General features: G+C 37.4%; 1 protein-coding gene across 1 annotated transcript; it reads right to left on the bottom strand.

The window, feature by feature from the left end:
* Positions 1-435: 435 nt before the first annotated feature.
* PROK1 (prokineticin 1) lies at positions 436-15,496 on the bottom strand. Its single transcript, XM_026707283.2, has 3 exons — positions 15,369-15,496; positions 2,469-2,594; positions 436-1,383 (listed from the first exon to the last, which is right to left on the bottom strand). The coding sequence occupies exons 1-3, from the start codon at positions 15,438-15,440 to the stop codon at positions 1,264-1,266; spliced, it is 318 nt and encodes a 105-aa protein (XP_026563068.1). The 5' UTR covers positions 15,441-15,496; the 3' UTR covers positions 436-1,263.
* Positions 15,497-16,257: the final 761 nt, after the last annotated feature.

Genomic DNA, 16,257 nt, shown 5'->3' with positions numbered 1-16,257 from the left:
CCATAAAACAACTCAACACCACTCCCCCACTCCCTAAAATAACAATTATACATATTTTATTTCATACAAGCATGCTACCTCTGGATTAAATGTTTCAGAAAGTGGTCTTTTTGATTAAAGCATACTGGCTGGGAAATGGTGGGAGTTGGTCCAGGCATGTTAAAATCAGGAAACACTTATTTAAAGGATTGAACTTACAGCATTTAAGGGATGCTGTAGCTAGTGACCACTAAAGAATTAAAATGCTTGCCAAGGTTCAGGAAAGTACTGGAATCCCACACCAGGAGGGTTCAGATCCAAAATTCTTAGTTTGTTTGTCCAAGAAGCATTAGTCTGGTTTTTTCCCTTGCCTAAAATATAATAGCCATTTAATTATAACTAGTTAAAGTAGGAATTGTATAAAAACGTTAATCACATTCAAGGGGGGGTGGGAAGTCAATCTGATCAAGGCCACAGTAGAAAAACGTCTTTAAGTTTTCTTTCTTAGTACCCATGGCAACAGGAAAAAATGTTCAGTAGGGAAATGGAAGAGAAGAGTTATTCCTTTCCTTGTACTACCAATTTGATTGCTTTCCCTTTCCTGAAATATTTTGTGGCAATTTAACTTTTTAATCAAACTGTAGGAAATTGATGATGCTACGTTTTGTCTGCTTTCATCAGGGATTTCTTAACTTCCCACAATGTCACAACATTATGAGACTTAAGTATTTTCTCACTTCTGTCTGGAAACACATCGTTTCATAGGGAATCTGCCTCTGATTGTACTTGTGATGGTCAGAGCTAGCAAACCCTTTGAAGTTGGCAAACTTTTGTCAGTGCAGTGGAAAAGTATACAATCTGTCCATGAGTGACTTTGCACATTGAGATTAAACTGTGAGTAGGAAAGATGAGGAGAACACCAATATCTATTATCTATGTCTCTTTGCCTGTCTGTCTAGCTATCTATCTAATCCATATCTATCATTTTTTCCAGAAACAATAATATTAACTACCTAGTTTATAAAAAAAGATATTCTGGAATAAATACAGATGTTTCCAGAACCACAAAAATATACCCAGCTCACATTATTCACTCTGCAAGTTTACATTTTTAATCCCAGTTCTGGAATCTCTTCATTTGTTTTACAGGAACAATATTTGCACATCCAGAAGTTACTAATTACTGACAGCCCATTTAAGTCATTTGTGCAAACTGACAATTATCTTCAACACTTTTTAACATGCTGTGGATTTAAAGGTATGAAGGTCACAAAGCACTTTTCATTAAAAATCCATGTTCTTGAAGTCTATTGAGCATCGGTATCGACCACCAGTGAACTTAGAACATATGAGATTTGGCAAACAAGGACAGGTGTGATGTTGTCGTTTTCCAAAGAAAGGGACCTTTTAAAGAAAATAGAAAATATAAATAATGTTAAGAATAAACTTTGCAATCAATTAAAGTAAGCAACTAAATGCACAAAAAAGCTGTAAAACACTTTATACTTAATAAAAGCAAAATGAAATGGATTTATATGGCCTAATCTACCTAAGCCTGTCTTTTTTCAAACATAGCAACTTTTAGATGGAATTCTGGGAATGATGACTAGGAGCATTCTGGGAGTTGAAGTCCACTCATCTTAAAGTTGTCAAGTTTGAAAAACCCTGACGTAAACTCTATAATGTAATTTGGAATGGACCCAGGATCTTCAGTTTTCTAAAAATTTCTGAACTAACGGGGAATGAAGCCCTATGCAACATGGAAAAAATGTGGCCCACTTCTCGCTTGGTGATTTTTAGAATGTGTGATAGCATTTCATTAGAGAGAAATAAAAGGCCACATTTTCATACAAAGTTAATGCTATGTTGTCACCTGCTTTCTTAAAAAAAAACTTATTTCCTTGCAAAAGTAAATCGTTATGTGAAGCAACTTAACTTCAGTTAAGAAATCAGAAGTTTTACACACTGTATGAATTTAATTGAAAGACGGTTTTATGTTTTTATGTTTTGTTCGTATGTTGTAAAAAATAAAAACTTTGTTTTAAGAAAAAAAGAAATCAGAGGTTTTAGCTGATTTAGCTAAATTTAGCTGATAATTATGCAGCAGATAATGTTAGCATTGTTTTGATTCTATAACTCAACTCAACAAAATCAAACAATGTTTAGCTTGTAGAAAATGGAATTCTCAACTAATGCACAAATGCATTTTGCTTTGGGACCCTCTAGATGCAAATTGATATGTAAACATGTTAGTAAACTAGTGATTAATAATGTGAAGCCTGTGTAAAAAATACAAATAATGTATACAAATAATGTGTAGAAAATGTCACTTGTTCCAGCAGCTGATATACATACCGGTATATATCAACAAATCAATTGACAAAGAATTGTCAAAGAATTGACAACAAATCAATTGACAAAGAAAAATGTTAACATGAAAAACAATTAGTACTTCATGTTTTGAGCTAGTTGAGGCCATTTACAAATACCTTATGGCTAATAGGGTGGCATTCATCTCCCTCACGCCCCAATGGAGTGCACATACGAAGCCCACGGAGCCACAAGCTGATGGCACAACATGTCCCACTTCCACACTGCAGATCTCTTTCACAGGCCTGCAAAAAAAAACCCCACAGAAATGGTAGTGTGAAGAGGAAACTGTTATTTACCATTATAGTTTTATTGCAGATGTAAAGATCTGTCAGAATTTTTAGAAAAGCAGTCTTCTAATAAAGAACATCTTACAAATAATTAAAAACATCAAGACCTGGAAAAATGTCACTTGTAGGTCCCAACATTTATTATAGCTGAATAACAGATTTTATATCTGATACTAAATATAAATTTTGTCAGAGAGCTAACCAAATAGAAGATTAAATTTAACATAAACATTAATAATTATAATTTTTACATGACAACACTGTAGTCTCTGCTGAGTGGTACATACTAAGAATTATCCAATAACTCTTACATGCAATTGTTTGTTTAAGTTTGGGAACTGATTTAATGATCATAGGAGTACAGAAAACACAAGCTTTTCCAAGGGATTTACTTTAAGGTAGATCTGCTTTACCTGGACTGTAAAAATGCTAGTGACCACTTGATGGCAGCAAAAGGTTGGAGCTTTCTAAGAGATTAAGAAGAGTGGCAAAAATACACAGAAGAACTATACAAGAAAGATCTTAAATGTCCCGATAACCATTGCTGACCTTGAGCCAGACATCCTGGAGTATGAAGCCAAGTGGGCTTTAAGAAGCATAGTTAACCACAAAGCTAGTGGAAGTGAAGTTATTCTAGCTGAGCTATTTAAAATCCTAAAACATGATGTTGTTATTGTGCTGTTAAAGTTGCATAACAAATGCCAGCAAATTTTTAAAAATCAACAGCAGCCACAGGTCTGTTTATGTTCAAACCCCATACTGAAAAATGTTCACACTGCGCTCATTTCACGCTCTAGCAAGGTTATGGTCAAAATCCCACAAGCTAAGCTTCAGCAGCAAGTGAACTGAGAACTGTCAGAAATACAAGCTGGGTTTCGAAGAGACAGAGGATCTAGAGATCAAATTGCCAAAATTCACTGGATTAGGGAGAAAGAAAAGGAGTTCCCAGAAACCATCTACTTCTGCTTCGTTGATTACACTAAAGCCTTTGATTGTGTGGATCTGAACAAACTGGCATGTTCTTAAAGAGATGGGAATACTAGACCATCTTACCTGTCTCCAGAGAAACCTGTATGCGGTTCAAGAAGTAACAGTTAAAGCCAGACAGGGAACAGTTGATTGGTTCAAAATAGGGAAAGGAGTACGACAAGTCTGTATACTATCACCCTGTTTATTTAACTTATATGCAGAGTATATCATCCAAAGTGATAGGCTGGATGAATCACAAGCCAGAATTATGTTTGCTAGAAAAAATATTTATGAGGGTTGCAGGGTCCTGGGGCCATGTGATCCCCTTTTGTGACCTTCTGTCAAGCAAAGTCAACAGGGAAACCAGATTCACTTAATAACTGTGTTACTAACTTAATGTCAACTCATAAAATATTTCTCTGGTCTTTTAGAGTTGCCGACAGAAAGAGGGGGGAGTAGTGTAACAGCTTGCAAAACCACAACTGCATTCCATGGATGTTTTCATAGATAGTTTCCAGGCGACTAAAGTTTCTGCTGCGCAAAATTCTAACTGGAGAGTATGCTTGATGACTCTTGGCTATGGATGTGTCCCATTGGAGAATATGTATTATGATACATAATTCCCTGGGGGGAAACCAGGGTCAAGGGTGACAACGAATGATCTGTCTCAGAGTCAGCTACACCCAGGCAGCATTAGCTTGTCTTCTCCTAATAAATCGTCTTTGAGCTTTGAAAATCCAGCTAGAGACTCATAATTTAAATGGGGGTAACAACAAGAGCCCTGACACTTAACAACTGTAGTGATTCACTTAACAATTGTGGCAAGAAAGGTCATAAAATGGAGTTCAAAACTCACTTAGCAAACATCTCACTTAGCAACAGAAATTTTGGGCTCAGTTATGTTTGCAAGTCAAGAACTACTTGTAGTAATGTACGGCTGTGAGAGTTGTACCATCAGGGAGGCTGAACGCTGAAGAGTTGATGCTTTTGAATTGTTGGTACTGGAGAAGACTCTTAAGAGTCCCTTGGACTGCAAGGAAATCAAATGAGTCAACCCCAAAGGAAATCAACCCTGACTGTTCTTTGAAAGGACAGGTACTTGAAGCTGAAGCTCAAATACTTTATCCACCTAATGAGAAGAGAGTTGGGAAAGATTGAAGGCAAAAGGAAAAGGGGACGGCAGAAGAGGATGGGATGGCTAGAGAGTGTGAACATAATGAACATAAATTTGGGCAAACTCCAGGGGAGGACAGGGGAGCCTGGTGTGCTGTGGACAGTGGGATCATGAAGAGTCAGACACAACTTAACTGACCAACAAAATAGCTCATAGAAGAGAATATGTGTACTTTCTATACTGGCTCAGGAATTCTGGGTGTTGAAGTCCACAGGTCTTAGTTGCCCACTCCTATTATGCAGTATCCTTCGCTGGCATCTAATTTAATGCTCATATGGAATTAAATTACTTGAATAATACAGTAAAGCAGTCTTTTTACTACTGTTAATTGCACAACTAAAATGGTCAATACAAATTAAATCAATAACTGGAAGCTAAACTTCCAGAATTATGTTAAATGGATACTCAATAACTTCCCTATTGTTTTGATTATGGCAGCATCAGAACAGTGATTCTACTTTAAGGAAGGAAAAGAAGAAAATATCTGTTGTAATGTAAAGAAGACAATTTTGGAAGGTGATGCAAAGGCATCCATGCATAACAAATATCAAAGGAAAGCCATGAGGACTAGTGAGGAAGGGACAATCCTAAAAAAAAACCCGCAGGCAATAGTAGATTAGTCCACGCAGTATTGTCAAGGAGGTTTGCTTTCCTTACATGGATGAGAAGGGAAGAAAAAGGAGAACAAGAAATCAGATCTTCCAACAGTTAGTAGTCCAGAATGAGCATCGAGCCAGACCTATTGCCAATCCACTGCAAACTGAACCAAAATGTCTTAAATTACCTTAAGAAAAATTAGGCTCCGTTTAGAAGAGAAGCAATTTAGATTGCAGTGTGGAATTGCCCTTAGATCAAGCAAAGAACTATTAATTGCCATTCTATATCATGGAAGTATCCAAGGGTGGGCTTCCAAAATTTCAGCAAAGGGTTCTCTGCCTGGTTGCTGGGTGGGTGTGGCCATGGTGGGTGTGGCCTAGTCGGCCTCCTGTACCATGGGAGGGAGTGTGTTTACCCTCCCCTGCGTCCGGATGCTTTCCTTGAGCTCCAGGAGGGCGAAAATGGCTCTCCAGATTCTGGACGCTCTCTGGAAGCCGGAAACGGGCCCACTTCTGGCCTTCCTGAACTTCCAGGAGGCCCATTTTGGGCCTTCCCTGAGCCTCTGTGCATGCCCTGCACTTACCTGCACCCGTGTGGGAGGGATGGGGTGGGCAGGGCCAGCCAGGAGTGGGATTGGGGGGTTCTCCAAACTGCACAGAATCTTAGCTAGGGGCTCTCCCGAACCCCTGCAAACCGCCAGCAGCCCATCCCTGGAAGTATCCAAAGAGCTGTACTGATATCTAAATCTGCAAAATATCCAGTTAAGGAAAATCTTTGTAGATTTGTGATAGGCAAAACCTGTCTTCACATACAGGCTTGTTAGGAGCTTGTTGGACATTAAATCATGCAGGTATTATGAAGATACACATAGAATTAAGCCCATGTTAATTTTAAATAATTCATTAAGCCTATGTCAGTTGTAGAGCCCTTGCCAGAACATGGATGTTGGACTGCTAATAGAGGGTCTATGCCAATTGGCCTCAGGCAAGGTTTTTGAGTAGCTTCCCAGCAACCCCTGCCATATAAATTAGTCTAGAGTTTGTTTGCTATTAGACTCTTGTTCGACCCAGCACACTGGCAAAGTTGCTTCCTCTGTGAAACACGTTAATCAAAAAGCAGGTGTGTATAACGGGGATGCATTTAGAAGAAGAAAGAGATGTCAGGTGAATAAAACATGACTGCTTATAACTAATCTCATCATTTATTACAAAAGGGAGTAAAATTGCAGGCATCACAACAAAATGAAATGACATTTATATGGCATTCTTTCTGAAATATGGGGATGCAATAACAGTGCATCTCAAAAGAGCAATAAATATACAGATTTTCAGGGGAAGAAATAATAAGCAGAAAAATTATTCCACTTCTTCAATTCTCCCTTGTTTAAGAAGCTTTGTAATTTGCAGTGGGCATCTAATTCTGATTATGCCACAATTCTGTTGGTAAGAAATAACTCATTGTTTTGCTTTCCAGAAAAGAATGAGGCAATCTGTAAGATTCTTATTCAGCAGGAATAATATTTTGGTAAACCAATTCTAAATATTTGCAACGGCTTTAATAAAGAAATTGTGATTTCCATTGTGACTTAACTTCTAAACATTTAACAGTAGAGTTAATTTTGCAATTTAAATAAAACAATCAGAAAATAAAGGCCCATATTATTTTCAAAGGTGAAACCTCAATCTGCAATATCTGCAACTAGAACAATGAGAATATTGGTGAAGGAGAATGAAAATTTCACTAGAAGACATTGTTATTTGCCTCCATCATTTGCCTGAATTCCACAACAGTCTTGGATGGGTAGATGTTTACCCTGGGGAAATAATTGAGTCCAGCCGCGAAGCCAGGAAAAAATTCAAAAAGATCTTCCAGTGCCACATAGAACAGCCTTCTCCAATCTGGAATATTCTAGAATGCTGAGAGGTGGCAATTACCAAATTACCAGCCATAATTTTGGCTGACAATTTGGCAGTCACAGGAACACAACAGCACCTTCCTTTTTACTTGTAATCCTCCCAGAATCACTTAGCTGAGGTTCAGTGTAGAAATTTGATAGATAAATAAAAAGGCTACAGTTTTATAGCACTGTGAACTACACAGGAGAGTTATACACAAAACTCAAACAGAGGACCATAATTTGTCAAATAAGACTTATGAAAATTATAGGTTTAGATCATAATTTTTAAGCTGTCCTGCTTGCAAAATAAATGTGATGAATTGAGTCCATTAAAAAAGTATAAGTAATACAAGGACTCCACGACTTACGATCATAATTTTTGAGCTCAAAATTTCTGTTGTTAAACAAGATAGTTGTTAAGCGGGTTTTGCCTCATTTTATGACCTTTCTTGCCATAGCTGTTAAATGAATTACTTCAGTTGTTAATTAGTCACAAGGTTGTTAAGTGAATCTGGCTTCTCCATTGACTTTGGTTGTCAGAAGGTTACAAAAGTTGATGATTTCATGATCCTGGGACACTGCAACCGTCATAAATATGAGTCATTTGCCAAGCCTCTGAATTTTGAACACATGACCACGAGGATGCTGCCATGGTCATAAATGTGAAAAATGGTCATAAATTATTTTTAGTGCCTTGTAATTTGAACAATCATTAAATGAACTGTTGTAAGTCGAGGGCTGCCTATATAACATGATAAAATCAGTGAATTGTTTACTTATGAACTTGTATGGCTACCCATCTTAAAATTAGAACTTGAGGTGGCTTACAACCATAATATAGAAACAATGTCCTAGACAATCTGGAACTGTGCTGCCTATGGTCCTATCTTAGCATGGTTCACAAAATGGTCTGCTATAATATCTTGCCTGTCAATGACTTCTTCAGCTTCAATCATAATAACACAAGGGCAAACAACCAATACAAACTCAAGGTAAACTGCTCCAAACTCGATTGCAGAAAACACAACTTCAGCAACAGAGTGGTCAATGCCTGGAATGCCCTACCTGACTCTGTTGTTACATCCTCAACCCCTCACAGTTTCAACCTCAAACTGTCTACCGTGGACCTCACCCCATTCCTAAGAGGTCCTTGAAGGGGGCCTGCATGAGCGCACCAGCGTGCCTACCGTCCCTGTCTTACTGTCCCCATTTATCTGTATTTACTCCCTTTGTTCTTGTTTATGTTCATACTTCTACTTGTCATCTTGTACATGTGTGACAAACAAATAAAACAAAAATAAATTAATTAATTAAAAATTAAAAAAATCAAAAGTCAACAGCAACAGAAACAACAAGAATACCTGGTACCACAACCAATGTCTCTTGATGGCAACCCACAACAAGCTCTTCCAACTCCAACTTCACCTTAAACCGATATTTGGGGAGGGAGTTCTTTATAGCTTTCTGAAAGGTTAAAAATGTAGGGGCCTATAGGATTTCAAGGGCACACAGTGACTCAGTGGCTAAGATGCCAAGCATGTCGATCGGAAAGATTGGCAGTTCAGCAGTTTGAATCCCTAGCGCCGCATAATGGAGTGAGCTCCCGTTACTTGTCCCAGCTTCTGCCAACCTAGAAGTTTGAAAGCATGTAAAAAAATGCAAGTAGAAAAATAGGCACCACATTGGTGGGAAGGTAGCAGCTTTCTGTGCACCTTCGGCATTTAGTCATGCTGGCCACATGACCATGGAGACGTCTTCAGACAGCGCTGGCTCTTCGGCTTTGTAACGAAGATGAGCACCACCCCATAGAACCGGAAAAAACTAGCACATATGTGCAAGGGGAACCTTTACTTATATTATTTATTGATTTGATTTGTCAATCACTTACAAGATAATAAGTATAAGCATAAACATAGTTATGAATACATGAAATGGATACATATAAGAAAAACAAAAAGAAACAATAGGACAGGGACGGTAGGCACGTTGGTGCGCTTATGCACACCCCCTATAGACCTGTTAGGGAAGGGGTGAGGTCAATAGTAGACAGTTTAAGGTTAAAGTTTTTGGTGTTTGGGGGAGAAACCACAGAGTCAGGTAGAGTATTCCAGACATTGACCACTCTGTTGCTGAAGTCGTATTTCCTGCAATCAAGTTTGGTGTGGTTAACCTTGAGTTTGTATCTATTGTGTGCTCTTGTATTGTTATGGTTGAAGCTGAAGTATTCATTGACAGGTAGGACATTGCAATGTATGATTTTATAGACTATACTTAGATTGGACTGAAGGCGGTGTAGTTCTAGGTTTTCTAGGTCTAGGATATAGGATTTCAAGGGGAGGAGGGGCCTCTCACAAGGAAGGGACTGCCACAGAAAAAGTACTCCAAACCTTTTGTGTGATTTCCCTGAGAGCGTGGAAGCGATTTGGGGAGGAAGATAAACCTCTGGATTGGTTGACTAATAGAAATGCAACTCGGTTGGTGGAAATATTTTCAGCAATACCTGGCCCCCAGCTCTATCCTGTTTACAGAAAGAAACCGAGCTGCCTGGCTCCTCTACAGAATATAGATTATCCCACCTCTTTAGCCTTCCTGCTGGTAATCATTCAAAGACCTGTGAAGAACAGGATAGAAGTTTGTTTTTCTGTTTAACATCTAAAATAGAAAGTTAATGGGAACTTGAGAAGGAGAATGAATCAAGCTGGCTCCAAACCCTGGCAAACAAAATAACTTTTGGGGATGCAATAAGCAGCATGGAATCCATTAATTTCTTGTATTGGGGAGCATGCAGGCACAATAAGAAGCAACCACTGTGATCCCGAGAGACTAGAAAGAAGATATAAAGTGTATTATCAATCTTCTCTGTCCTTGTATTGTGAAAGCGCTTTCAGACTAGTAATATAAATCTATCAGCATTAACTAAATGACGCCCTTCATCTTTTTCTTGCTGTGCTGCTGTCCCCAAGCACATATACAGATAGTTCTCAACTTACAGCCATTCATTTAATGACTGTTCAACAGCACTGAAAAACATGATTTATGACTGGTTTTTCACACTTATGACCTCTACAGGATCTCCATGATCCCATGATCAAAATGTGAGTGCTTGGCACCTGGCATGTACTTATGACTGTTGCATTGTCCCATGGTCGTATAATCACCATTTGTAACCTTCCTAGATGGCTTCCAATAAGCAAAGTTAGTGGAAGAAACCAGATTATCTTAACAAACACAGATTCACTTCACAATTGCAGTGATTTGCTTCACAACTACGGCAAAAAAGGCTGTAAAATGAGGCGCAACTCACTTAACAACTGCCTTGCTTAGAAATGAAAATGTTGGGTTCAATTGTGGTGGAAAATCAAGGACTACCAGTGACTGAGCCTCAGATTCCCCCTGCTTTACTGCCGTGGTTTGAAGCAAAGAGAAAGTTATCTTACTCCACCAACAGAGCTACAATCCAAGCTAAAGGAGCCCACCAGCTTGTCCTTGGCAAAATAGTATTTGCTGGAGAGAAAGAATGATTCCCCACCCCACCCCATGCAATTATGTACAGCAAATTTCATCCAGCAACTTCAGTCAATCTTCCTTATGGAAGAAGACCCATGGTGGCACAGTGGTTAGAATGCAGAATGCTCATGAGTTCACTTATTATCATGGAGGAGCTAATAAAAATGAATGAAGGATTCAAATGCAAGATTAAGAGTCGTGGTGGTGCAGTGGTTAGAATGGAGTAGTGCAGGCTACTTCTGCTGACTGCTGGCTGCCTGCTATTTGGCAGTTTGAATCTCACCAGGCTCCAGGTTGACTCACCCTTCCATCCTTCCAAGATCAGTGAAATGAGGACTGAAGCATTATGAAGCAGTATATAAGTGCTATTGCTATTGCTATATTCAAATATGCTATTATTGCAACATGTAACTATAGCTGTAGGCTATAGGACTCCGAAAAAATGATGATGCCCAATGGCTTACATCTTACAGTCTTGAGTTGCTACTTGCTTGCCATGAAAACTGTTTATGGTTAATCAAAAGGGAGCAAACTCACCTATACGTCTCCTATAGCCCAGGAGTTACCTTTGATATAGAAAACAGGTTCCAGATAAAATCTTCATAAGCCAGGTGCTTTGAAATCCCCATGTTAACATTTATTTTTTAAATTAAACTTTAACCTCTGCTTCTCAGGACTATAGAATAGAATAAGAGAGTTGGAAGGGGCTTTGGAGGTCTTCAAGTCCAACCTCCTGCTTAGGCAGGAAATCCTATACTGTTTCAGACAAATGATGGTCTAATCTCTTCTTAAAAACTTCCAGTAGTTGGAGCATTCACAACTTCTGGAGTCAAGTTTTCCACAGATTAATTGTTCTAACTGTCAGAAAATTCCTCCTTAGTTCTAGGATGGTTCTCTCCTTGATTAGTTTCCATCCATTTCTTCTTCTCCTACCCTTGGGTGCTTGGGGAAATAGCTTGACTCCCTCTTCTTTGTGGCAACTCCTTAGATATAGGAACACTGCTATCATGTCAAAGTCTTTCTTTTCATTAAACTAGACATACCCAATTCCAGCAACCATTCTTTATATGTTTTAGCCTCCAGTGCCCTAATCATCTTTGTTACTCTTCTCTGCATTCTTTCTAGAGTCTCAACATCTTTTTTTTTAACATCGTGGATGCAGTATTCCAAGTGTGGCCTTACTCAGGCATTATAAAGCGGTATTAACACTTCACATGATCTTGATTCCATCCCTCTATTAATGCAGTCTAGAACTGATGGCTTTTTTGGCAGCTGCAGCAATATCTGATACACTCCTAATTCAATTCCTGGTCTTTTGATATAGATTGAATTTGGTTCTTCTTGGTGCCTATGAAAATGAAGCATGTGTTTGAGTGTATGGTTGTGTATGAAGAGTGTGTGTATGAACAAAAGGTTTGACAAAATGTCATAAATTCTTTCCCGGCCATTTTTACTATAATTCTATTTTTTTCTGTTCATGGCTGATGGTTGTAGCACCAAAGTAAGCTACTCTTTTAAAAATATCTACTTCCACTGTCATCTAACATATTATCTGAGTCACTTACATGCCACAGCTGTGACAATCTAAATGCATAAACGTCAGGACAAATACGTAATAATGCAATTTCCTGCATCTGTTAAAATTCAAATAGCTTAAATTAAGTAAAGATGAGGAAATAAATATCAGTTTTATTCAAAGAAACACTACACAAACAAAAATCAAATTCTGCCAGGCTGTGAATTGTCATGCTGAGGTCATCAGAACTATTTAAGGAATGGGAAGTAACTCATCAAGAATATGAGCATCCAGTTATTACAATATTTTTGAGAGAGTCAACCCTTTATTTGACTTGATTGTAATTTAGATCCCTTTAGACATACTGAGAGGATTGTTCAGACAGTTTTGTTTTTATTTTTATTTTTCTATTTTGATTTAATCTGAATTCAGCTTCTATTTGAAATCTGAATGAAATATCTGCATAGTAAATTAGAAACAACTTTTAAATACAGATAACAGAAGAATATGTTTAATTTTAAACAATTTCAACCCATGAGATATTGCCATGAAATACAGGTAGTCCTCGGGTTCTGACCACAATTGAGCCCCAAATTTATGTTGCTCAGTGAAACATTTGTTAAGTGAGTTCTGCCCCATTTTACGACTTTTTTTGCCACAGTTGTTAAGTGAATCATTGTATTTGTTAAGTTAGTAGTAAATCTGGATTCCCCATTGACTTTGCTTGTCATGACCTCGGGATACTACACTTATCATAAATATGAACTTGTTGCCAATAATCCAAATTTTGATTATGTGACCATGGGGAATGTTGCAATGGTCGTAAATGTAAAAAATGGTCCTAAGTCACTTTTTTCAGTGCCATTGTAACTTTGAACAGTCACTAAATGAATTGTTGTAAGTTGAGGACTACCTGTAGGTTTTTTTTGTTTCATTTTATTTTCAACATACTGTATATCTCTTGTATATAGAACCCAGTGGTAGGAAGAAGGCAGTGCTGGGAACAATTAAGGTATTGTGCAAAACCCTCAAAACCCCAGGCCTCTGGTAAAGGACCTGAGATTGAAGAAGATACATACAGCACATAGGGGTGAGAAGGGTTTTTCTTTATATATTGTATGTGATTATTTCCAAAGTAACAGACAGATAGATCTGGCCGATAAGCACACAGTTGAGAAAAAAATATAATTGAGTGGATTGACATAATGTGTTTCAATTGGATCCAATCAGTTGCTTATATGAGAAGTATGTTTAATTATGAGATTAAAGGCAGGGCTCTTTAATAAAGTTATCAGTAGTATTGATAGGAATCAATTGGAAAACAAGTTGCAATTGTAAACACATTTTCAGGGTGGTTTCCGTAATTAGTGTCCTCCAGATATGTCCAAACCTCAACTCCCAGAGCCACTAATCTGCACACTGCGATTCTATGTATTGCATTAGGGTTGGTGGCAGGGGAGGTAATAAAAAAGTCTTGTATTACCTGTATTACTAATTTCAAGGATTTTCAAACCATATGAAAATTGAATACCAAAGGGCTATGAGTCTGTCTGTCTGACTGACAGACTGACTGTATGCCCATGTGTGTTTAATTCAATTTCCAACAGTGAGGGGTGAGCTCCTGTCCCACATGATATGCAGAGATTGTAAATCACATCCTATAATTCTGACCGAGCCATTATATACTTCCTCTACAAGAAATAGGAAAAACTGTAAGCACTCATCAATATGTATTGGATCTAATGTCCCAGATTAGCCGGTGTGTATAAGGTGACAAAATGCTCTTATCCATATTGGAAAGAAGTCTCAATGAGGTTGACTGACAGTGTATTGCTATCTGTCCTTTAACAGAATCTGCAATCTGTCATTCAAGAAAGTTGATCTACCCTGTTTCATGACTGGACCAGGAAGTGATTCTTCTTAATTTTTGGCCATTTTCATATATCAAACAGAAATTTTTTTGAACAAGTGTGTCTTTAACAAGTATAAGTAAGTAATCACTTCCAGGAGAATGCTGCTGTCAACCTTAGATTTGAGATTTCAATTTACCTGATGCAGATAATGCTATATCAATTAACTGATATAGGCAAATAATAGTCACACAAGCCATCTTTTACTTGAATAGGATGATCTAGAATTTAAGGAATTGTCTGAAGCTTCTGTCACCAGAAAATGTTTTTTTCTTTTTTTAAATTACAGAGCCAGTTGCTGAAACCTTTAAAAAGTTCCCTTGTCAAGTGCTGAGCAATACATTAATGTGGAAATAAACATGGGTAATATTTAAAATATAACATCTATACCAATTTGGAGCCTGTGAATAGAGAGTTTTGTGTAAACTACTTTCAAATGGGATTAAGAAACAAAAAATGCAGTTTAGGATTTTTAAAGCTAATATTGAAAATATATTGTTTTGAAAAATGTATTAAAACCATTAAAGAAATTCAAACTTGCCTTGTTGTATTCATGAATGCCTTATAATGAATATTAAAAATACAATTATACATGTTATAAATTATAAATCAATATTCACTAAACTAACCTTAAAACATACATTTGAAAATAGAAATACCATTTTTAAACTTTTAAATCTTTATATAAACATACAGTCCAATTCTATACATATTTTCTTCGGAGTAAGTCTCATTTTTAGGTTGGTGTATATCTTATATTACCATTTCAGACTCTATTCCGAGCCTATGAATATTTTTAAAAGGCTTTGAAATCAGTGAAACAGTTTTTCCTCCCTCCACCTTTCCAGGACTTGAGAAAATGCAATAGTTATGATTAATTAATCATCAGTTCTCCTTATTTTTATTTTATTATATTTTGATTTGTATATTTTCAATGGTAACTTAAAATCTCAGTGTTAGAGTTTATTTAAACCTGCATTAGACATGCAGCCTTCCAAGTTAAGAATATTAGAAAACATTCTGTCTCACGTTGCCAAAATTCACACTCCATCTTCATAGCAAGCGGACCCTAAATTTACAGGCAGTGTGGTCACACAACTTCTTCAACAATTACATTAGTCCATAAGCAAAAATGAAAAGAGAGAGAGAGAGAACTTACCCCAGTGATCACTGCACATTTGTACAAGGTTAGTAAAAGAAAGAAGCATAAGATTTGCATACATATTTTCATGGTGCTTGAGGGGGGGGGAAGCTTATTTTCCTTCTTCTTACACTCTCTTACATGTCACACAGCCTCTCAACAAGGTTGCAAGTTTGTCTCTTCCTTCCTGCCTGCCTGCCTGTCTCTGTGAGAACTGATCACATCCTCCTATCTTGGTTCGCTATTTAACATCTTCTCAGCCCCTTTCAATTTGTTTGCTGATGTGATAGTATGATGATCCAAGAACACAAAGATGAGATGTGAGCCTATAACACTGTTATAACACTACAATCATCTGCAGTCTTGTCAAAGACTTCGATTCAGACAGGCACAATTATTAGAGTTTTCATTTTTAATTTACAACTGAGAAACTTACAAATCATCTCTGATTTGATAAAATCAGATTTGATAATGAATAATTGGTGAGGTAAGTTTGGGAGGAGTTGGATATTTTTTTAAAAAATATTTAATAAAAAAAATCCGATTCTCTTGTCTTACAGATTGATGAGGTAGCATAAGCAATGAGTTTCATTGTCACGTTTAGAGGGGCAAACCATATATCTGGCATTGACTGAGGCACTTTGTTCTAACCCAGACATTGTTGTATTTTATTTTTATAGCTAGTAGTGGACAGTGCAGAATTGGAAAAGCACATTCTGGGGTGATGGAATTACAGTCCAATGAAGGGCAACAGGCTGGGTAAGATCTTACCTCTTCTGACATTATGTAAGGATCGAAGAATAAAAAGCTGTAGGCAAAAGGAGAAATGAGCAGAGAATGGGCAACCACTTTACCCATTTAAAATAAAAGCTAAACCAGATATTGCCTTTGTATTTAAAGTGCGCTT

This window comes from Pseudonaja textilis, chromosome 3 (assembly GCF_049901715.1).
Source record: "Pseudonaja textilis isolate UNSWEBS1 chromosome 3, rPseTex1.2, whole genome shotgun sequence".
In the NCBI taxonomy this organism is placed as follows: Eukaryota; Metazoa; Chordata; class Lepidosauria; order Squamata; family Elapidae; genus Pseudonaja; species Pseudonaja textilis.
Note: the sequence above shows the minus strand (reverse complement) of the source record. Positions and strands in the feature narration are given on the sequence as shown.

Coding starts and splice junctions, on each gene's coding strand:
- PROK1 (XM_026707283.2), bottom strand. CDS start 15,440: ATGAAAATATGTATGCAAATCTTATGCTTCTTTCTTTTACTAACCTTG. Junction 2,595..15,368: donor AATGTGCAGTGATCACTGGG/GTAAGTTCTCTC, acceptor TTTTTTTTGCAG/GCCTGTGAAAGAGATCTGCA. Junction 1,384..2,468: donor GCCACCCTATTAGCCATAAG/GTATTTGTAAAT, acceptor TTTCTTTAAAAG/GTCCCTTTCTTTGGAAAACG.